This window comes from Mytilus edulis, chromosome 3, assembly GCF_963676685.1.
Source record: "Mytilus edulis chromosome 3, xbMytEdul2.2, whole genome shotgun sequence".
NCBI classification, from domain to species: Eukaryota; Metazoa; Mollusca; class Bivalvia; order Mytilida; family Mytilidae; genus Mytilus; species Mytilus edulis.
The window spans coordinates 41,534,712-41,559,790 of NC_092346.1; the positions used below are offsets into that span (position 1 = coordinate 41,534,712).

At 31.5% G+C, this 25,079-nt stretch overlaps 1 protein-coding gene across 1 annotated transcript in view; it reads right to left on the reverse strand.

Moving 5' to 3' along the window:
- LOC139516554 (ATP-dependent RNA helicase TDRD9-like) overlaps window positions 1-19,671 on the reverse strand; it is a 50,675-nt gene extending 31,004 nt beyond the window's left edge. Inside the window, exons 1-21 of the mRNA XM_071306728.1 lie at window positions 19,170-19,671; window positions 14,968-15,046; window positions 14,339-14,521; window positions 13,403-13,624; window positions 11,689-11,811; window positions 10,417-10,656; window positions 9,743-9,846; window positions 9,059-9,117; window positions 8,078-8,135; window positions 7,576-7,660; window positions 6,889-6,946; window positions 6,194-6,298; window positions 5,607-5,704; window positions 5,055-5,186; window positions 4,516-4,678; window positions 3,989-4,052; window positions 3,478-3,541; window positions 2,418-2,516; window positions 1,961-2,080; window positions 1,171-1,278; window positions 722-825 (exon numbers count right to left, since the gene is read on the reverse strand). Of these exons, the coding sequence (XP_071162829.1) occupies window positions 722-825; window positions 1,171-1,278; window positions 1,961-2,080; window positions 2,418-2,516; window positions 3,478-3,541; window positions 3,989-4,052; window positions 4,516-4,678; window positions 5,055-5,186; window positions 5,607-5,704; window positions 6,194-6,298; window positions 6,889-6,946; window positions 7,576-7,660; window positions 8,078-8,135; window positions 9,059-9,117; window positions 9,743-9,846; window positions 10,417-10,656; window positions 11,689-11,811; window positions 13,403-13,624; window positions 14,339-14,521; window positions 14,968-15,046; window positions 19,170-19,351 (2,450 nt within the window). The 5' untranslated portion in view covers window positions 19,352-19,671. The remainder of the gene's footprint in view (window positions 1-721; window positions 826-1,170; window positions 1,279-1,960; window positions 2,081-2,417; window positions 2,517-3,477; window positions 3,542-3,988; window positions 4,053-4,515; window positions 4,679-5,054; window positions 5,187-5,606; window positions 5,705-6,193; window positions 6,299-6,888; window positions 6,947-7,575; window positions 7,661-8,077; window positions 8,136-9,058; window positions 9,118-9,742; window positions 9,847-10,416; window positions 10,657-11,688; window positions 11,812-13,402; window positions 13,625-14,338; window positions 14,522-14,967; window positions 15,047-19,169) is intronic.
- Window positions 19,672-25,079: the final 5,408 nt, after the last annotated feature.

The following is a 25,079-nucleotide window of genomic DNA, read 5'->3' on the forward strand; positions in this document are numbered from 1 at the left end:
ATTTTCAACTTGGTTATCATGTGTAAAATCATACAAGTGTTCGGTAAACAGGAAGTTGTCGAGTGATGAATCTGAAAACGCATCACACGATATAGCTGACTTATATAAATCCTGAAACCAAATTTCAGAAATCCTTGTATTGTAGTTCCTGAGAAAAATGTGACGAAAATTTTCAACTTGGTTATCATGTGTAAAATCATACAAGTGTTCGGTAAACAGGGAGTTGTCGAGTGATGAATCTGAAAACGCATCACACGGTATAGCTGACTTATATAAATCCTGAAACCAAATTTCAGAAATCCTTGTATTGTAGTTCCTGAGAAAAATGTGACAAAAATTTTCAACTTGGCTATCATGTGTAAAATCAGACAAGTGTTCAGTAAACAGGAAGTTGTCAAGTGATGAATCTGAAAACGCATCACACGGTATGGCTGACATATATAAATGTTGATACCAAATTACAGAAAGGGTGGATGTGTAGTTCCTGAGAAAAATGTGACGAAAGTTTCATGGGACGGACTGATGGACGGACTGATGGACGGACGGACGGACTGACAGACAGAGGTAAAACAGTATACCCCCCTTTTTTAAAGTGGGGGTATAAAAAGTTTATATTAATGTGATGATCAATGTTAAGTCATTTACAAGTTATATATATGTTGCTTAACAGTATCAATATGGCTTCAACTTAATAATCTCTACATACTGGCTTATATTTTACCTGGTTTCCTCAAAATAAGCAGTAGGGTGAGGAGAAATAGATCTAAACTGGTCTTCCAATGCTTGCTTGTACAAACTACCCTGGTTAGCTGGTAAACCTTTCACCTGTAGATGAACAAATGTTTTATAAAAAGATCAAAACTGAATGCCAAAAGTGTATTTAATCCAAAGTCAGTCAAAAATACATTCACATAAAAATAAACATGTGCAATTATGCATGATACATAAATCAACAAAATGTAAGATAGCGCTATTTTATTAGTTATAAAAGCCATTCAGGTGATTTCAGATGCTATTAGCTATATTTTCTAATCAAAAGTGGTTCCTCTAAAACTAAATCTTTCTTTTGCAACTTTTGAGAAAAAAAATAAGATCTTTTATATTTTCAAAATAAGTCTGCAAGATAGGTGTTATTTCTGTTTTGCTATGATACTGTGATGTAAGCATTACCATGACTGTTTCCAATGGATCGTGACCAGACATCATACGAACAGCATCCTCTTCATCTATTTCTCCTTTCAAGAAATAATTAGGATAAAAGGCTCCACACATTACCAGCTATAAAATAAAAGGATATTTGAAATAACAGGTAACATATTGATTGTGGAAAATTTGGAGCTTGGGATATGATTTGCAATTTGTTCATCGTTAAAAGCCTTAGGATGACATACTGAGGTCTGTTTTAGTAATTCTATTGTGAAGTGTCTTCACCTTACATTCACATCAGATTATCAGAAGAATATTATTAATGAGGCCAAATAAAAAAGTATATGTGGTTCCAGTTACATCTGAAAAAAAGTTAGGGTAGGTAGGTAGGGATTTTTTTTTATTTTATGTTTTTTTTTTTACATTGAGTCTATGGGAGCAACATTCTGACTTTAACAGTGCTTAACATAAAATGACCATAAAATATTTAGGCTAGGCTATTTTTAAGCCGAAAAAGTAGGGACGGTAGGGTTACTGGAACCACACATATGTTTTTATTTGGCCTGACACATAAAGTTAGTACAAGATATCTGATACAAGGTTAAGAAGATGTTGTCTTTAATTGTTCATTTTTATCTTTTACAAGTTTTCAGTAGTGTTTGGTTAAATTAACAAGCTTTACTCTCTTCATTTTTAAATTGCTAAACATTGTCATGACACTTTGTTTAAGTTTTAACAACTAAATATTCAATGAAAATTACTTTTCCAAATGACCATCTTTGATGAATATATTAATAACCAGAAAAAATAGTACCTTTAACAATAGTCTCTCCTGATCTGGTTTGTACTTTTTCTTATAATTAGGAGTTGTCCTGTGTTTCTGTATGTTGAAATTATTCAGCCTCATTTCAAGGTCCTTTATCAACTCCCTTGTCTGTAAGTTAATATATGAAGCTGATTCAGAATTCATTAATAAGTGACTGAGAAATGTTACAAACATTCAAGTATAGTAAGTATAGCAAGAATCAATAATTAAACTCAGAATGTGTAGCTGCCTAACATGCACAATTAACATGATGATTAAATTTTTGAAGAATTAATAAAGAAATATTTCAAAATATAATATAAGTATTTTTTTGCCAAATGGAAATTTCACTGATATAATGATTATCATATAAGAATATCATGATGAACAATATTTACATACTTCATTTTCAGAATTTTTTACTGATATATTTATAGGTTTACAGTCATATACTTAGTAATCTCACATCTTTGAGACGTCTGACCTGTAGGTAATGCATTTTACCCCATTTAACTTCATTCTGTCCAGATCTAAATCCATTCATGTTAGTTAGTCTTTCCCATTCCTGCATTTATAAAGTTTTACTGTGAAAACATGTGTTTAATGTGGGCAGGAAAAACTGAAGAGTAATAGTCTAACTAACAAGAATGTGTCCATAGTACACGGATGCCCCACTCGCACTATCATTTTCTATGTTCAGTGGACCGTGAAATTGGGGTCAAAACTCTAATTTGGCATTAAAATTAGAAAGATCATATCATAGGGAACATGTGTACCAAGTTTGAAGTCGATTGGACTTCAACTTCATCAAAAACTACCTTGACCAAAAACTTTAACCTGAGGCGGGACAGACGGACGGACGGACGAACGGATGGACGGACGAACGAACGGACGCACAGACCAGAAAACATAATGCCCCTCTACTATCGTAGGTGGGGCATAAAAAAAAGTTTTCCAAATAACAAATAACATTAAACAGTATGAATTCTAAATGTGTTCACTTGTTGGTCATAGTTACAATTGTACTCTGACCTTCTGATGATAGCATGATTGTTTTTTTGTTTTTGATATAACAAAGTCTCTGCTAATTTCATTATGGTACTTTTTATATTAAACACTTTTAAAAGCTCTTTTCAGAACAACTTATTGTACATATTCCCTTATCTTCAGACCAATATAACGACATTTTATGATATACACTAAATCTATTAATTCTAAAATATCAAATCGCTAACATACTGGATTGCATCTATTTGGTTTGTAGAAATAAAACTGTTCATTATATCTACTACTCAAGCAGCATTCTGTAAAACGGTATATTTTAGGTGAGGTTAAAATTTGATATTGGATAAGCCAGTTCCCGGTTTTACTTTTATGTTTTACTAGTCCCCATTTCTAGATTAACTTTAATAAGATAAAATTTGTAAGAGAAGATAATTTACAATTTTAATGTAATTGTAACTTCCAAAACTAGCCAAAATTTCAAACTTTTTAAAAGAATTTACCACCTTTGAGGGGGAACATACCTGGTAAGCATTGAGTATGGTCAGCTGATCACTGAGTGAACCATGGGACCAATCTAGTTTATGTCTGAAAAAAAATCGTTAACTTATTGTCATTTCTATGTAAAAATGAAAATGTAAGAGTCAAAATATACCAGACAGCAAACTAACGATAACAAAAATAAAAAAATTAAAATATACACACTTTTGAACAGAAAATGTAAGAGTCAATTATACTAGACAGCAAACTAACAACAACAAAAATCAAAATATACACATTATTCTATTATCAAAACTATACAGAGTTTTTAAGCATTTAAATGACCTTGAAAGATTGTAAAATAGAATATTACTTCATGTTTAAACCAAGAAAGAACTGCAAACGGAAACATGGATTACATTCGAACTAATTAAACAAAGGATTTAGACATTTTATATCAAGTTTACTATTTTTTCAAGATTTGATAAACTTGCAGATCATGAAAGCAGAGATTCTTATGATTCTCTGAAATGATGAATGGAATTGTGAACTTACTTGAAAGAATTCAGATGTTCCCTGAATGGCTTGGAAAACAAAGACTTTAGAGACAGAGCTGCACCTATAAAGGAATAACTGTTTATAAAATGATGGTCAATTTATCTCGACACAAGTTGTATGTGCTGATGTGCATATTTTACCCTTACTTGCTGCTTTAATGATGACAAACTTTATTCTTTTGGTGTTTTATTAAAACTCACAGTATCATGACAGTCTGGCAAATCTAAAAATTGCTAACTCAGTTCAATTTCATCAAATCATTGATCCTTCTTTATGAATACAAAAGCAGCTTAGAGATATGTAACAAAGTCAAAGATGAATAAAGTGTCATATTGAACAACAAGGTGATTACATTGTACCGCCTATTCTGTGACATGTGGTATAATTATGATCAAAATAACAAAATTCTTATTCAAGATCTTTGCATTTCATTTCTTGTATAAATTTAAGCTGTTAGAATATTTACTATTGACTCTGGTGACTGAGTGTGGAATATCAAATATATTCTTGATATATAAACTAACCAATGATCAAGCATTCTTCCAGTAGTCCAAACACATGACCTAACATCAAGAGTTTACCAATTCGTATGTCAACAGGAAGTTCTGCTAAGACACGCCCTACAAATGTCAGCTGACCATCATATGGGTTCTTAACACCTGTAGATGGGGCGGATAATGCACCAACCTAAATACAGATTAAATTCATTTAAATTATAAAAATATAACATAGGTTTGTGTGTTAATCTAATATAATATCTCAATAAATTCATCTGAATGTGTGAAAATGGACAACAAAATTATTCAAATTCTAATTTAAATAATTGTGATTATAAAAGTCCCTCTCCAACTGGCCATGAACTATTAGTAAAATTCTGCTGAATTTTAAGTAATTCTTTTTTTTTATCGAACTATTAATCTTTTCTAGAGTATGCATGCCCTCTATCTCTTTTTAACTTCTTTTGGAAATCAAAGGTTCTGACAAGATTTATCACTAAACTATAGAATGATTCTTTATCCATCTATTTTTGAAGAAATTCTTCAGGTAATTCAAAACTACTTACCTCTTTCAATAGAAGTATGGTTTTCTCAATGTCATTGAGGTTTGGTGGTGTCAGAGCTAAAGCCAATATAGCCTTAGGCTGACCAAGATCCAACAGCTTCACTTGTAATATCAACTGCTCCAAAGGACATCTCTGAAGTAAAAGAAAGCATTACTTAGTCAAATGGGGAATAGAATAATATATTTTGTTTAATACTTTGTGTCCACAATAAACAGTTATTTTCAGTAAATCTTTTAAAATAGTTGGCTCAAGTTAATTGTTTTTGTGCTATACTGCAGTTGTTCACATCATCAGGATCTGGTTGATAATAGTCTCATTGGAAATCAGGCCACAACTCCTTATGTTCAGTTGCAAATATTTCAGGCATTTATAAAATAATCTTTAAAATTAAGTACATTAAACCTTTTCTCAAAACTAATTACAGATTCTGTATAATGTTGTTGGTGGCTTAATGCCTAGATTTATCTATATTATCATCAATGTTAGATCCATATCAATTTTTAAAATTCTTGGTCATTTAATAGAAATGTCCTAGTTGTTATTTTTGGGTACCTGCATCTCTGGTATTCCATAATCCGGTATGTAAGTCTCCCAGAAAAAACTTGTTATCATTCTGTATACTCTACCATCTGACACTCGACCAGCTCTTCCTGAAAATAATATATTATTATAAGTGCAAAAAAAAAAATCACAGTAAAATTATTTTCCTAGAGTCTCTTTGGTTCTCTCTATTAATTAAATAAATAAAAATAAAAGTTTTGTTTTAATGGTATTGCGTTAATAAAACTTGGCTAAATATTAGTTAAAAGATAAAAAAAAAAAAGTTCTGAACATCAGCCGGTATTCATATGTCTCCAGCAATACATTGGGTTGGGGACTAAAATATGTGTATCAAATAATTGGTACAAAAAACTGGTTCCTTATGATGTGGCTCAAGTTTATATTTTATATTTAAAACAGGAAACCAAGGGCACTTTTACCATTCTAGCAATGAAAATGTCTACTTTTAACATTAATCTTACATTAAAGAAACAATCTGTTCAAATCAGAAAGAAATACATCCCTGTTCAAAATAGGCTATTTCAACTATGATACATATTCAACATGAAGTTTTTGTGATAGACTTGTTACCGGTTTACCTTTTCTCTGGGTACAGTTAGCTCTAGAAGCCCATTCCAACTGTAGACTAGTATAGTTTGTATCTGGATCACTTACTAAGCACTTTGTCAGACAAAAATCAATCACTGAAAAACATGTAAAACTGTTAATCAAGTGACAAGATAATACAATAGACTGGATTCATATTTTTTTTCATGGGTACCAATTTTACTGGATTCAGGAAAACTTGTATTTTTATGGATGTTAATTTATGGCTTTAGCAAAGTCTGCATACATTCCTTTAGAACATTTGCAATTCATTGAACATTTAAATTTGTTGTTCTCTGTTCCCACAAAATCTGCAAAAATTAGTATCCAACAAATATTAAAGAATGCATAGTTTCATACATGTATTTTATTTTTCAAAGAACTACACTGTAAATCTTTAGAAATTTATTTACTGTGGTCATATTAACAAAATATTCAAATTACACTACCACAAAATGATATGGCTTTAAAACTGAAAGTAACTTTAAAAATTGTTTGGTGAAAAAGACTACCAAATAAAAATTATAAAATATTAATGTTATTCAAACCTTTCTACCTTAAAACGGGAATTCAACCTTCATATTGTTAATGTATTTAACTATGTCATGTAAGTGTAAAGACATAAAATATCATATTACTTTAAATTTTATTATGTGATTCATATCTATAATTTTCATTAGCTACTTACCATATTTAATATCAGGAACTGTGATGGAACTTTCTGCAATGTTTGTAGATAAAATAATCTGAAATGGAAAATATAAAAACATTATGTCAGTTAATACTTATTTGGACAAAGAATATTCTACCGTACATTGTTACAGAATATTTGGTAACAAATCATTTTATCATTTAAGATTGATTGATTGATTTTTTTGGTGTTTTAACACCACTTTTAAACAATGCGTCCAGTTTTTATTGGTGGAGAAAGCCACTGGAGAAAACCACTGGAGAAAACCACCGACCTTTGATAGGAAAACTGACAATCCTAATCAATTAAGATTGGAGTAGAGTGCACCAGTACGAGGGGGATTCGAACTCACAAACTCAGTGTTGACTGGCTAGTTATTACAGTAGTAACTACTTAGACCACTCGGCCACCAAGGCCCCTATCATTTAAGAATACAAAAACTTAAAATGACAATGTGACTGCAACGACAAGAATCTATGCACAATTCTAAAAGAACTTGGAATCCCACTGGCAATTTCCTGTCTTAAGACTCTATTAAAAGCATAAAACTGATGTATCTCAAAAAGAAGGAGTGTATCTATATATGAATCTTACTTGTTGCATCAAAGATTTATAATAAAATGTTCTAATCCCTTTTATAATATATCAATTCCTACAATAATTCCTTAGACAACATCTTTATACCTTTCTTTCACCTTCTTCTGGCATTCTGAATACTCTAGACTGTTCCTCTAAAGTAATTGACGAATGCAGTGGGTATATGACAAGACTGAAAATACAAAAGTAATATTATTTATGTGTGATTTGTATAATTGCTATAGAACTATATTTCAATATGTATGCATAAAAGGCTGAATAGGAGTACCCATCTGAAATCACAGAACTTTTTTCACAGATATAGTTTCGAAGATGTAAGCTTAGTTATATAAATATATTTCTCTAATTCTTACGCGATTTATACTTTTCTGACCTGTTGATTATCTTTATTTAAACAAAGTGTGGTTCGGTTGATCTCAGATGGCTATTGGTCAAAATTCGACTATAATGTCTCATTTTCCTAGTTTCCTCTGAAAGCCTCTAGTTTAAAATTTGAAAATTTAACTCTCAACAGTGCAAAATTATGGTATCACACTTGATGCAATGATAGGATCTATCTTTCTATGCTAATCAAGGTAGATAAACTTACTTATGGATATCTTCAACCTGTTTCAGTAGTTTCTGCATATTTTCTATTTCAGCATAACCTGAGATAAATAATATTACAAAAAAGTGTAAATGAATGGACTTATAGGTACTGAACTTAATAGATGTAAAATGTCTGTTTTATATGCAATTTTTATGATTTTCCAAAACACTTAAGATACATTATAATTATCAACTTACAAACACTGATATATATCGTAAATCTGAAAAATCCTTTATTCATTAAAATTGTAAGCATAGCTTTTGTTTCTAGTAACAGCATTCTATTACTGCGTTTGTACTAATAATGTTGGTTGTTTTTTCGCTATGAAACTGGTAGGTTTTATTTTTAACTGTTATCAAAATTTCAAATTCACTGTCTCCAGAAAATGTCCAGAGTATTTCAGAAGGCCTAAACAGATATATATTGTGGAACAAACAGTAGGAGAGTATTTTTTCTCTTCAGAAAAATCTACAGACTATGTAATCATAATTCCAATAGGTTGAAGTTTGTAAATACAGCTATTACACAAACCACACCTCTTTTGGGGAGATCTAAAATATTCATAGATATTTTGTTTTGTTTATACATACCTGTTCCCAAATATGATTTCTATGTGTTATTTCATAGACACAACTTGGGAATGTTAACAGTACTATAATAAGACATGGTAGCGCCGAAAATTGAATTCCAAGGAAGACTCAAAGTGAAGGGACAGAGTAGTACAGAATTTCAGTATCAGTTTAAACTCTTAAAAGTCAGGGCATATAAATGTAGAAAATATGCCACACAGCCCTATGTTTTGACCTTTAAATAAAATAGTAGTGTATATGAAATTTCCAGCCTAGGATATAAATTTATTATGAAACTTCATAGTTATAGTGGCACAGTTTTAGCCCTAAAGGATGTTCCATGAGAAATTGAATTGTCTTTATTTACAGAAGTGCAAGCTATATATCACATTATTATCCTATTTCTACTTACCAGGTAAGAACACTAACACTGTACCTCTGTAGGGAGCAAACTTATTTCCTTTAACTATTCTGAAATGAAAATATAGCAATAGAAAATAACAATCAAGATTAAATCGATGCAGGCATGAAAAATTATATATTATACAGGAAAATATATTTGTTTAAGACTCTTCTATTCTTATAAAATAAAGGCTCAATCAAGAAAATACCATCATATTTGCAATTTTCAAACAGTCACATACAAAAAAAAAAAAAAATGTATTCATAGAACATTGCAGGTTTGCATAGACATGTTGACCTCTAAATCACAAATGACCTTGTGTGCCTGTCCAAAGTCCATAGCCTGTGGTTCAGTGGTCCTCGTTGGTTCACTTCTGTCATTTCTGTTCTTTTATGATGTTTTGTTAAGAAGTAGGCCATTAGTTTTCTCAATTGAATAGTTTCAAATTTTCATGTTTGGGCCTTTTAAAGGTGTCTATATGGTATGGGGTCTCTCATTGTTGAAGGCTGTATGGTTACCTTTAATTGCTTACATCTACTTTATTTAAACCTTGGTGGACAGTTGTCTAAATAGCAATCATACCACATCTCCATATTTTTATATTGTAATCACAAACTCATAGAGATGTCTCATTTTAAATATGTATCTGCTATCAGTTGTCATCAAAAACCTACCATGAAAGTTTTTACCTACCCTTGCTTTTTAATGTCCAGATTATCGAACTCCTGTATAAGTCTGCATGCCAGAATGTATGCCAGCTCTGATATTTCTGGTCTTGTTTCATCTAATGGGGGTATCTAAGGTAAAAAATTGAATGATAAATTTCATAAACATATGAAACATGAAGCTTACAATGTTTAATGACTGTCCTCTATGCATGAGCTACAAGAAAGTTCAATACAAATTTCTCAATATATTAAAAATTCTTGTTTAACATAGTTTTCTTGTAGAATTTTGATTATATATGTTGGACATTTTTCTTCACAAATTTCTAATTTGATTTTTTTTGGTTTAAATTCTTACCATAGTTTTTTTGTTTTTTTTGTTTTGAGAAATCCTGGTCTAGTTTTGATGGTCTATAATAGCAATGCAGAAAAAAAGGGGTTAGTAGTTCCCAAATGATATAAATATACCCTCTTATTGAGCCTTATCTGTGGTATGTATAATGAACCATAATTACATCATCTTTGTTTCTGGGAATTTACCTTTTTTTTCGAATCTCATTGTCCATACACCAAAAGGAAAACAATGTTAAATCATCAGTTGAGTTTCCATTGTTTATGTTGTTTTTAACCAATCACAACATTTTGATGATATTACTCAAAATGCAATTAGATTCGGAAATGGTGAATTAAAGCCAGACCTACCTCTCCCAGCTGAGTAAGATCATCAGCGTAATATTCTGATACATTGTAAGCCTTTCCTTCAACGCAGACAACAGGTGCTGGTTCTAACCTATCTCTTATGGGTACTGCAAAGTACTGGCCAAACATGTCAGAGTCAAATGTAGCAGACATCATCACAACCTTTACATGACGAGAATTTGACCTGAGTAACTTTCTGACAATCAACAATGAGAAGTCTGTTTCTTGATCTCGCTCGTGAACCTACAAGAAAAACAGAAAAATTACAGAAACCTATACTACTAAAGGAAGAGAACATTTCATTAAGACGAAACTCTCCATAATCCATACAAAGTTAGAAATATTTGGGCCCGCAAAATTTAAAACTTTTGCCCAATTGTACTGCAATTTCGCTAACAATATCTAGTTTATATTAAATTAACATAATGTCAAGGATATTTATCATCCTGATTATAAATAACATAACATTAACATAATTTGATTATATCATTTAATTTCTAACTCTTTCATGCATGGATGACTTTCACATTTTGTAAACTTCCCAGCAATTTCTTTTGCGGCAATGCTAATATTATTATATCATAGATAAAATCTGTTGTTCAATATCTATTCATTAAAAGATTTTGAAATTGATCTTGTACTTTTCCAAACACTTATATCTTCATCTTTAAATTCATTGTCTTAAATTTCATTCACATGGTACCAAACACCTTGACAAAAATTAATTTGGCTAGTTTTATTTTCATAAAACTTTGACCTTTTGACAATAATATAAAAATTTCCAAAAATGTAACAATTAAGGAATGACTGTAATATTTTTCTGTCTATGAAGAAATAACATAAAAAATGTGGTGCACACTGAATAACCTATGTGGGTTATTTAAAGTGTGCACCACATTCTTTATGTTATTTCGAATAGGCAGAAAAAATATTATACATGTAGTCATTTCTTATAATTTAATTCTTAATTCCATTTTAACCCGAGTAAATCATGAAAAAATGTTGATGACGTCACAGTCACATGACAAAATTATGTCTATGGGATGATAAACAAAACGACGTCAGTCAATCAGAAGACGTGTTACATCCAAAATTAAATTATCAAACTATATCGGAAAAATTTTGCTGGATATATAGCAGTTTGACTTACACTAATTTTGATCACTGAGGAGCTTAATATTTCTTTAACAATAGAACATGATTAAACGTACAGCTAATTTTTACAGAGTTACCTCCCTGTAATGTTATGTACAACCTTAAAACCTGCATGCTTACCTCATCTAGTATGACATGTGTAAACTGTAACATATTTTTTGTTTTGATAAGTTTACGTAAAAGAACTCCAGTTGTCACATACAGTAAACGTGTATCTTCATTAGCAGTCCTGTCCATACCAACCTACAAATAACAGTTAAGAAATAATTTTTAGAACTTACACCAAGCTTATGATTATTGTTAAAAAAAATATATCACACATATCACAATAAAAATAGACCTGAAATGGAAGAAAAATGTGTCATGGGACACAGATGCCCTGCCCCCCCCCCCCCCCCACCACTTGTAAATATATGGCAGGTTCAGCAGTTTTTCATTTGTAAAGGGGCTGCAGAAGAGTGGAAATGACGCTACCTTAATTCAAACTGGATCTGATTTAGGTAGTGAAAATCAAATTTCATAACAGTAAGTTCAGAAGAAGTAATGTTAGAGTGGAAATCACAAATTCTGACAGTAAATTATCCATTTATAAAAGTACATTACTCAAAAACAGAAAGTTTTGTCACCTAAATTTGAACTTCTAATGGTATTAAGCATTGTGTATAAGTTTCGAGGCAAAGTTAAGTGAGGAAACCACAAATTCAGCAATTTTCCCATTTGTTAAAGGACATAACTCAAAAACAATGAAAGTGACACAACCCAACATTTGTTCATTTGATTCTGCAGAACTAAATAATTAATACTTCATCAAATGTTTTCTCTTTTTCAATTATAAATTATAAAATGTAGTGGTGGATCCAGGGGGAATTCAGGGGTTGGAACCCCCCTTTTTATTTGAAGATCAATGCTTTTGAATAAGAACATACAGTTATAACCCCCACCCCCTTTAATAAACAGCTGCGCCATAAGCGCATAATACACGTCTTGTGTGAGAAGTTTTATGCAATAATCATAAATAGTTTCTGAGATACGGCACGACATGTGAATTATTTTCTTTACAAAAAACTCAACAACTCTAAAATAAAATTTTAAATTATCACCAAAAAGTATACAGATCTTAAGATTCATATAACTAAGAAGAGTGTAAAGCTTTAAGCAATAGTCATTAATGGTTTTTAAGATACCATGCAACATGTGAACAACCCCACCCCCTTTTTACAAAGCCCTCAATAACATCAAAATAAAATTTTGAATCATCACCAAAAAGTATACAGATCTTCAGATTAATATGACTATGAAGTGTGTAAAGTTTTAAGCGATAATCATAAATTGTTTATGAAATATGGTGCGACATGTGAACCCCTCCTTCTTTTTTTTTTACAAAAAACTCAATAACTCTAAAATAAAATTTTCAATCATCACCAAAAAGTATACAGATTTCTGGATTAATATAATTAAGAAGTGTGTGAAGTTTAAAGCAATAATCAGAAACCATTTTTGAGATACAGCGCAATATGTGAAAAATACACCCCCCTGTTTTAGTTTTAAAGTCCCGTAACTCAATCCTATTTTCACCAAAAAGTTTACAGATTGTTTGACCACCATAAGAAACAACTATGTTAAGTTTCATGAAATTTGGATAAGCGGTTCTCAAGTTACGGTGCAAAATATTGAAGCCGGACAGACGGACAGATAGAAAGACGGACGGACGATGGTCATTTGTATACCATAATATGTCCTGTCAAAATTTGACAGGCGTATAAAAATGGCTGGATCTTCCCCAATATTTATAACATAATTAAGCAGTTTCTTATAAAATCCAAGTTCTACATACTTGATAACCACATATGGTTCCAACATCCCAGTTCCTCTCACTACAAACTCTCCTGGCAATACTCATAGCAGCTATTCTACGAGGCTGGGTGACTATAATGTTACAGTATTTCCCCATGCTAGCATAGTGGTCTAGTATATACTGTGGGACCTGAGTTGTCTTTCCTGATCCTGTTGACCCCTGAATAACTGTCACTTGGTTACTTTCAATTGTGGCCAACACCTATAAGAAAATAAAATAGATGTAGATGTCAACATTATTTTTAACTTACATTGTGTCTATAAAATCAGTTACACACTTTAACCTTTGTGCTCAACATCTTATGAGAAATATAATTGACTTCTAGCTTGATTAATCTTTTCTAAAGTTTGTGTAGTTAGTTCAAGTCCTTTTTACATGGTTCCTGTATGCATTGTGGGCAACTTCTGATCAACAGAAACAAAGTCTTACTTATCTGGTATCGCTTCTTTGTAATCAGCAACTTTTAAGTTACCATGTCATATTCAAATGGTCCCTATACTATGTACCGGACAACTCAACAATAGCAATGTCCTCCTTACCTGTTCTCTTACTCTGTATGAATGTTGTTTTTTCCTTCTGATTATTGTTTACCAAGTATTAACACAACCTGGCCCCTGTATTGTGCTTAGGGTAAATTTAGAAATCATTGCTATGCATTTTTATTTAAGCCAATATATGACAGTACCAGATTACCAAAATAATAACTTTCATTTGTTATTTCAGCTATATTTTCCCTCCCAGAATTCTTGCAATCCCATTATTACATGTATTCTCATAGTTTTACCAGTAATCAATGAATTACAAAAATACATGTAAATCATAAATGTACACATTTATTTCTGAATTGTGTATCAGTACCTTTTGGTGTTTGTGTTAAAGGCAATGTTTGATTAACAGTAGCCATTTTCCACTTACCTGATCCCTGTACTGTGTAATTGGTAGCTTCTGATCATATCTATGGTCAAAGTTGTAACTGTTATAGACATCTGTGGCATTTTCTGGGACTAAATCATCAGGCACTGCCACAGATCCTGATACTATGGACTCAAGGTCAAGATGCTCCATTTTACCACTAAGTCCAGCAAAATCATTATTTGTCTACAATACAAAGATGAAAACATACTTAAAATATAAAACATGACCTTAGGCCACAAATATTTTGGTTTACTAAAACCCCTTCCAAAGATGGAGACAGAGGGAAGGTACTTTTAGGTAGGCATTTTCTTTTTTCTTCATGCCTAACTGATTTTAAAAAAATCACATCAGGACAGTAAAAGATTTTGAGTAGACAGATACTTTCTGGGTAAGTAGGGATATGGCATCTCAAGTCAATATATAAAATTGAGAATGGAAATGGGGAACGTGTCAAATGAGACAACAACCTGACCATGAAACAGACAACAGCAGAAGGTCACCGATAGGTCTTCAATGCAGCGAGAAATTCCCACAATAGCAATGTCTTGTTTTAATTAATGATATGTGGGTTTGAATGAGTCGATGCTTTTAAATCTTGACCAATAGAGTAGTATATACTGTAAGCTCACTTGTGACTGGCTATTAAAAAGGTCCTGCTCTTCTTCAATCTTGTAAGCTTCTGCATAGGCTGTAGCATTGTAACTTGGTCTGAAAATATAATCATAGAAATAAACTGTAGACAAAGACATATCATGCTTTTTGTAATATTGACAGTAAAATGCAAATGATGAAAGTTAACAAGTAATCTATGCTAACACATTCAAAGTCAATGAACAATAACTTAAGTGGCAGGGTCAAATAACCTCCACAGGATTGCTAATACTTACAAAAATGTATATAACTTCATACCAAATATCATTGACTTATCGTAAGTGGTTCTACTACAATCCAAATAAGAATTAGTTTTTTTTTGTGTACCCTAACTACAAATGCAGTTGAAATGCAACAAATTTGTGTTGGCAACTCAAGATTCCCTATTGCTTTAAGATCTTTTGGAAAAGGAAGATTTTTACAGGGATACAAAACCTAGAAAATTTCTGGAGAAGTCAATAACCACATTCCTCATTACACAATATACATATATATGTTACAGTGAATTTACATAATCCCTGAAAATTTTAGTGATTATATAGAATCCCTAAACTAGCCAGTGATTCTACATAATCCCTGATTATACAAATTCACTGTAACATATATTTATATATATTCTTGTGACAAAAGCTTTATTATCACCCTATAGCTAGCATTCATGATTTTGTTTAAAATAAGTGTAAAAAAATAATTTCACCCTAGATTTTCTGTGAATTAATCAATGCTGCCTTGTGATTTTTGTGATGCCTAGCTGATAAAATTATTACGGGAAGTCACAATTTCATATTTTTTTAACATTGTTCTTGCCTGCACATTCTTAATCTTGTTTTTCATTTTATGATCACTTTTGAGTACCCGGTATATTGTTTAAATTAAGTTTGAAACAGTTTTTTCTTCTTTAATTTATTAATTTGTTTTTTCTCAATAACATGATATGCAGATATGTTTCCCATGTTACATGTAATATCAGGCCTGCAGCTCATAAATATGTCTAACAGCTGGTACATTTTTGTACATGTAGTATTGTTATAACATGACCAAGTGTGTTAATTAAGGATTGGATTTCAAACTTTGTTCAAAGATTACAGTCTGAGCGAATTTAAATAACAATGACTATACAACCCATGTACATTTGCACCATACAAAATTGCACTGAACACCCCACAATGTCTATACTAATAAACTTTCAAATTCCATTGGATGCTGTACAATGTTATATGTACACTTATAATTTGGTTTTTCTATGATTTGCTTTCTGGTTAAAGATGACAGGACATTAATATATATGAATGAACTTTTTAAACATTAAAATCGAACTTTTATCAATGATAAAAAAGTGTTTACTTTAATTCTTATATTTTCACTTGGGTCAGAAAAATAATTCATAAAGGGACTCTCTATTTCTTATAATATAACAGTAACAATTGAAGTCAATAATTGACGTTTGCATACATTTGTACATTGTAGTCTTTTTTTATATTTATATATATACCAAAAATGAGTATTGCCACACAGAGGACCGACCATAAGCAAGAAATTAAAGAAAAACTTGATTTTGCAAGGTTTGTTTACGGTTCTTTGTTTTGCTTATTTTACTTTCCCCTATTCTTTATTTTTGAATGTGCAAAGGACATCCTTTTAATTTTCCAAACTTATAATTTACCTTATCCATATTAATATGCAATTTGAATTCAAAATCCAATATAAACTGATAAATATTGAAATCAAATGCTTCATTACAAGTTACTCATCACTTTTCATAGCATTGCATAGCATGAACTGGAATCTATCTGATACATGTATTTACTACTTTACCAATTTGAAAAAAGTAAATAAATCAGCTGGTCAGCTTATGCATTACAATGTATGAACTACAAAAGGTAATCAATTTGTCATTCTGAATATAGGATTGCTATTTTATGCTTTGTCCAAGTTTGGTAAAAATCAAGGTTATTTCAAGAAAGTTTTAAAAAAAAAATTAAATCTGTAACCACAGAGTGAATGTAATGTTGACTGGCAGAAAAACTAAGTCCATTTAAAATGTACATTTTGTATAAGTAAAATAGAGATAAGCAGGATTTTTTTTTTTACAAAATTTACTTCTGAACAGTGTCTTATGATCATAAATATGATAAACATTTATAAACAAGTGAAACTGCGAGCTACTGCTCACTGATGATACCCCCGCCGCAAGTGGATAATATTAATAGTGTAAAAATATGCAAGTGTTCGGTAAACAGGAAGTTGTCAAGTGATGAATCTGAAAACGCATCACACGGTATAGCTGACTTATAAAAATCCTGAAACCAAATTTCAGAAATCCTTGTATTGTAGTTCCTGAGAAAAATGTGACGAAAATTTTTAACCTGGTTATCATGTGTAAAATCATACAAGTGTTCGGTAAACAGGAAGTTGTCGAGTGATGAATCTGAAAACGCATCACACGGTATAGCTGAATTATATAAATCCTGAAACCAAATTTCAGAAATCCTTGTATTGTAGTTCCTGAGAAAAATGTGACGAAAATTTTCAACTTGGTTATCATGTGTTAAATCATACAAGTGTTCGGTAAACAGGAAGTTGTCGAGTGATGAATCTGAAAACGCATCACACGGTATAGCTGACTTATATAAATCCTGAAACCAAATTTCAGAAATCCTTGTATTGTAGTTCCTGAGAAAAATGTGACGAAAATTTTCAACTTGGTTATCATGTGTTAAATCATGCAAGTGTTCGGTAAACAGGAAGTTGTCGAGTGATGAATCTGAAAACGCATCACACGGTATAGCTGACTTATATAAATCCTGAAACCAAATTTCAGAAATCCTTGTATTGTAGTTCCTGAGAAAAATGTGACGAAAATTTTCAACTTGGCTATCATGTGTAAAATCAGACAAGTGTTCGGTAAACAGGAAGTTGTCAAGTGATGAATCTGAAAACACATCACACGGTATGGCTGACATATATAAATGTTGATACCAAATTACAGAAAGGGTGGATGTGTAGTTCCTGAGAAAAATGTGACGAAAGTTTCATGGGACGGACTGACTGACGGACGGACAGACAGAGGTAAAACAGTATACCCCCCCTTTTTTAAAGCGGGGGTATAATTAGCTTCTGTCTAAATTAGGTAGAAATCCAGGATACATGTAGTTTAAGAAAGTTATTAAAATTTTGAATTCACAAAATGAATATTAGGGGACGCCGATGACGATATAAACGTCGGAAAAAAGAATGGCTTTGCTCATTGTTGAAGGCCGTACAGTGACCTATAGTTGTTAATATCTGTGTCATTTTGGTCTTTTGTGGATAGTTGTCTCATTGGCAATCATACCACATCTTCTTTTTTATATGTCTCGCTTTTGCAACAAAAGTCACAGGATCACCAAAAATGAACGAAAAACAAATATTATACACAGCAACAAACTACAACCAATGAATCACAGATTCCTGACTTGGGACAGGCACATACGAACAGAATGTGGCAGAGATAAACATGTTAGACAGATCCCAACTATCCACCTTTTGGTGAAAAGGAAATACAACTTTCTCAATTATTTATTTGTGATTTTGACTTGTTTATAACACTTGAGGAGTGTTCTAGAATCATTCACAAGCATTTCAAATTCTTCTTCATAAATGAAAACAGGTTATAATATTCAATGAAAAGGCCGCATACGATCACACACGATTCTTGCCTTGAAAAGGTGGCAGTGCAGACAATTACCAGTCTTCCTGTGCTAACATTACAAGCCTGATTAGGGTATTAATAAATACATATTTTTATTCCTCAATTATGGCTGCAAAAACCATGAACGGGCCTCATATTTGGGGGGTCTCATTGAAGGTTCTGATCCCAGATCCTGCTTACTGTTTTGTCAGGTTCCCATTTCCTGCTTACTCTATGTACAAATGTACGTAAGCAATTCTCATTGTTTTGTAATTTCCCATGTCCCGCTAGACTTCATTTCCCATTTTCACGTCACAATAATTTGACTTTCACATGTCATGCTTAGACCCCAATGAGACCCACTGTTCCGTTTAGACTAAATTTAAATGGTGAATACAAACTGGGGAAAATCTGAGATTCTCGTAATTAGAAAATCATATTATCCTAGGCCTGAACACACGGTTTAGTCACAGCCTATTTCAAATTCAAAATCATATATAAGCAACATACTGATTATATGATGGAACATAGACTTTTTCTTGTGGAACACGTGCACTCTGTGTTTCTGTATTGAAAAATCTTCCTCCTGTTGCTGTTCTGGGAACCGATTTTGTGTTCTTTACGGACTTGGCACCTATCGCAAACCAATCGTCTATTTCCTCAATAGTTATTTCGCCCCTTAAACGACTCATGCTGACTTTGATTTATAATTCAAACAGAAAAGTTCAGTTTAATAGGTTTGTTTTGATGCATTCACATCTTGTTCTTCTTTCACTTTCAGCGCGCCATCTATGGGTGTATCTAAAGAAAACAAAGCGTTGACTCAATGAGAACGGCAACAACGGACAACGTAACCAACTATTAGTGGAGAAAAACTAAAATTGCACCAGTCCAATATCATCATATAATTATGTCGCACCAGAGACATACAATACTTTGTGCCATATGTCACTGATCACACTAACCAAACTGATAAAAGATAATGTAGTAGTGTAAAGCAAAATTATATCCGGGAGAAATTTGATCCGGTGGAAAAAATGTCACAGTAGATGTTGTAATTTTTTAGGCACTGGCTACGGTTACATGGAAATGTAACAATAATAAAAATATTATTGTTACATTGGAGACTAATTGCCGGAATGCAAAGTTGGGTGAGGAACCGAAATGTAACAATAATTACTGAGGCTACGGTTACATTACGTTATTGTTACATGAAAAACAGCAATGTACGCTAGATTGATTAAACTTAAATCTTCTATAGTTGTATTGCTTCATCATTCTTTCATATGTACTAAACAATACTTGTAATTTAATACTGATAAATAATAAAATATTATTATTCAACAAATGGTGTACAACTTGAATAGTTTTACTACGTATTAATGGGTTTGATGTTCTTAAAGATACTACTCAAGATTAGGAGTGTGACTGTCAAAGGCGAAAAATATAGTTCAATGGTTTCACTTTCTTAAAGTATTTAACTGCACACCTTCTCTTATTACTGTCATTATACTTTGGACCAATTTTGTTTATGGTGAAAAAAATAAAACTTGTGATGCGTTTTAAACGAAACTGAAACAATATCAAGACATTACATTTCATACAGCTTTATAACTTGACGCAAATTGATAATCAAAAGCAAAGTTTGCTAACTGTAACTTAAATACTAAGAAATTCTGTATGTACACGTATCCGTGGAGGACGTAATTTCGTTCATCAAAAAAATCGGACTTTAAAAACAACTTACTGGATTTGTAGAAATTGTCATTGTAAATAAAAAATTACAGTAAATAAATTGTATGTTATAAATGTATGTAATAAATGTCCTCAAGTTTTATTATTTAGTACATATTACTAGTCCCATCGTACATTGCTTTTTTCATGTAACAATAACGCAATGTAACCGTAGCCTCAATAATTATTGTTACATTCGTAATTAAACAGGTCCTTACCCAACCACGCATTCCAGCATTTAGTCTCCAATGTAACAATAATATTTTTATTATTGTTACATTTCCATGTAACCGTAGCCAGTGCCAATTTTTTATCCGGAGGAAAATATTTCCCTATTGATATTTTTTCCTTTGTCGTGAAATTTTTATCTGGGTAGTTAAACTATTGAATCACCATGAAAAGGACCGATGTACACACAGTCATGTTTTCTTGAAGGTAAATATGGTCGACACTTAGTCCAAATTAAAATAGCCTTGCCAGACGTCATAATTATTTGGACTGGTGGACACTCTGCATCGTCTCAGAAGCTACAAACCTAACACAAACTAGACTACTTGCAATGAATGTATGTTCTCGAGTAATGCCCGCGATTTATTGGGATGTGAAAAAAAATATGAAATTGGGCGGTTATAATTGGATTTATTATAATCTATTTGATCCAGTGTAACGGGTTCGTTTCCTTTGATCTTTAGACCATTCATCGCTAAAATGTTATCATATGCAAAGACACTCGCCAGTTGAATATGTAAATGAAGTAACAGAAAGTATGACCAGTCAAAAGAAATAAGGGGTTGACACACTCTATTTATCTATGTCAGATGGTTTGTTTTTTACATTTACAAAACCATTGTAATGCACATTTGTACTTTTAAGTGTGCCATTTTCATGGAAGTATAGTATTTAAAATTTAATGAAATTGCTCAATATGGCCAGAAATGAGATTATGTATATATTTTACTTTATGGCGAATTTGCTAGTTTACTTTAATTTACCCTGGCATCCACAATTTTTTACGTTAGAAGATGTCCAAATGGCAAATGTTTTTATATACAGCGGCAACTAACGGTTATATTTCTATATAAAAAAAATCTATATTTTTTTTCCAAAATGTAGTTCACTACACTGTAAAATATTTATTGAAAAGCGAAGTGGTATTTTTCCCCCTATAAATTGCATTTTATTGTTACAAAACATCACTGTAAAATGAAATGATTACAAAATTACAAATTTATTTAGTTAAAGTAGAATTGGTACCTTTTAACTTCTCAATCCAAGCGGCAATTATATATCAATATGTCGACCAAAATAAATCTATTACACACTTTTTTTTGGGCAATTTAGTGTAATCAGAGACAAATATACATTTTATTGTATTCTCGAGATTGTATTATATATATGTCTCTGATGAAATGTCTTACTGTAACATTATATTCTTAAAGCAGTCTGTACATGTCGAAAGTATGTATATGCAAACCTATTAAAGACACATTACGGACTAACATACCTTTTCACGCCGATCATCACACCACAGTCTGAATCTGAGATCTGAATATTCTGCAGTTCAAATTTTACATTATATAAACGATGATAAACCGTTCTTAAAATTTGAAGAATTATTTGCGAAGACTTGTCTCTTGGCAATCAGACAAAATCTTTTACATCTTTAATTAGATCGTCTTTAAATTGTCTAATCTACGAAATTAATGCAAAGTTTTTCTTTCCAGTTTAAAATTGATATGAGTGTTGATACATCAATTATGAACTATGTGGGATTTCCCTTGAAATCTCAGGAAACCGGAGATTAAAAATAGCCTTTTGATGATATGATACACCGCGTATTTTTGTCATTATTCCGTTCGGAATATCACAAGATTTACGGTTGTTGCCAGAATTTGGATTTTACCAATTATTTTATTGAAAAGCCAGATAGAATTCACTTTAAATTAAATTTAGCAAAATTAATTGTTTTAGCAGGGAAGCTAGAGTTCATATATATTTAATGGGAAAAAAATAAGTTTCACTTACACATATAATTATATTCATTTTGTACTTCCTTAGATTTCAAACTTTCACCTAAAATTTCAATTTCCTCCATAAATGGTTTGATCTGTATAGTATACCCACGTTAAGTACCCTGCCATGTCCACTCTGTCTTTTTTAGATATATTTCTGCTTTGTATCGATCTGACGACTGATACTTTTAGTTTTTTCTCATGTTGTATTGTTACACCACTGTCCCAGGTTAGAGGAGGGTTGACTCGGCTTCAACTTGACTAGTTTAACCCCGTCATATTCCATATGTGTATGTCACAAATCTGGAGCCTGTAATTCAGCGGATTTCGTTTGTTGCTGTATATCATATTTGTTTTTCGTTAATTGTTTTGTATATACATTATGCGGTTAGTTTTCTCATTGAATATTGTGTTACATTTGTCATTTTGGAAGCCTTTTATACGGCTGATTATGCGGTATGGGTTTTGCTCATTGTCGTAGGCCGTACGGTGACCAATAGTTGGTGTCAATTGGTATCTTATGGAGAGTTGTCTCATTGACATATGTTATCTTTATAAACTAGTATATCATCATATTGTTTTTTTTATATACAATCCGGTTTACCAGCATATATATTAGTACTTAAAGCAAATGTCCATGAATAATACCCGTCATCTTCAATAGCCAAGGGTTACGAGGAAGGGACTGGATCGTAACCCTTGGCTATTGAAGATGAATACCATTTATGCAGCCTAACATTATCGTTTGAATTATTTAGGTTGACCTGTAATGTTGCAATGAAGCAACATTCGAGCTAAAATAAGGGTAAAATGAGAACTAAATATCCAAAAGCAAATACATTTTTGGCTCGCGTTAATGCGTTAACGATGGACATGCTAGCAGATAATGAAATTCGTCTCCAATGCTACCAGTATTACAAAGATGACAGTTTCTATCTAACCGAAACTAATTCTAAAGGATTATAACCAATAAACTTTTACCATAAAAGGTAGGATTTTCTTCTCTCTCTCTCTCTATTGAACGCCGCGGCCATATTTTTTTTAAATCTTTCAATTTTTACAATATGCCTTATATTATCACAGTTTCATTTGTGTTATGTTTTCGGTCTGTGTGTCCGTTTGTTTGTGTGTCCGCCTGTCCCGCTTCAGGTTTACGTTTTTGGTCAAGGTAGTTTTTAATGAAGTTAAAGTCCAATCAACCTATGTTCACTATGCTATGATCTTTTTATTTTAATGTCAAAATAGATGTTTTACTCCAATTTCACGGTCCACTGAACTTAGAAAATGAAAGTGCAAGTGGGGCATCTGTGTCATGACTATGGACACATTCTTGCTTTTTTTTTTTTTTAAATAACATATATATGGCAAGTGAACTTATTTTTGAGCAATTTACCAATTAATAAACGCCTTAAAAAAACTACATTCAATTTGATGTCTTTTGATATTTTGAGTATTATCCATAAAATCCAAATAGGAAAAGTATTCTTTTAACATGAACCATTAGAAAATTAATAAAAATGCCGAATATTTATAAAAAAAAATCAGGGTATATATAAAGTCATTGTGATCTAGGACTAATACGTACATGACTTGGTCCTATTTATGGGTCGTAGTTGCGATGCTCTGGTACTGTGCATAATTTCACTTTTGAGTGTTATGAATGTAATATATGATTTAAATTTGTCTTTGCCTATTCTACTATGTCAGTGTTACATGTACTGTAATTCAATTTGAATATTTTTATTTTAATTAAGCCTCATAACTTTTCGCCTTGTTACAACATGCTAATGCGGCGTAAAGCAACCAACAATCAATCATAACTTTTCGTATTTGAAATATTCTGATTTTTTTTAAAATAAATTTGAAAAATAAAGTACATTTCTAAAAAAAAAAAAAATACTCTGAAATCCATGTTTTTATCTTTATCATCATAAATCTTCACAAATAAGTAAAAGGGTGTATTTTTGCACTTATTTAAAATATAAATCGCAAAAGCAACAAATTAAATTATAACAACGACTATTGTACTTTGTATGTAGGAATAGAAGAAAAAAAAACTGTTTTTAAATTGGAAGAGCAGGAAGATATCTTACAAACAAGTGTTTTGCTATTTTTATTTATAGTAATCTTTAATATCTTTGACTATTTAAAACAATAAAAAAAATCCTTTCTTTTGTAACAGGGAAGTACGCGTTAGTGTGTCATATCGTGAATCAATATACATGTACTTTCTTTCCATTTAAAAAATAAATATTTTATTAACTTCCTTCTTACAAGACTTGTCATTTTTTAATTGTTTTTTTTTCAAGTTTCAAATTGATTTTAGTTTTTCATAATTGAAAATAATGGAAAAAAAGTTATGTTCAATCATTTGTTTAATCTATGTTAAACCATTTACCAGAATGTCCTACCACAAAGCAGACAGGTAATCTGTTGAAAAATTATACATATCTAGATGTGTAGATACAATTGTTATCGCCAATTTACAGCATAGAATAAATAATACATCTCGATATTTTCGCTTTTTTTTTGTCTTGTTTCATAGTTTGGATATGGTCAGTTCATTATAACTTACCACGACTTCTTTTGATATAACCATTCATATGTTCGTATATATTGTTTTCTATGCTCCTTTCGGCACCTCATCTATAGCTCTTTAGCGAAACATTTTAGA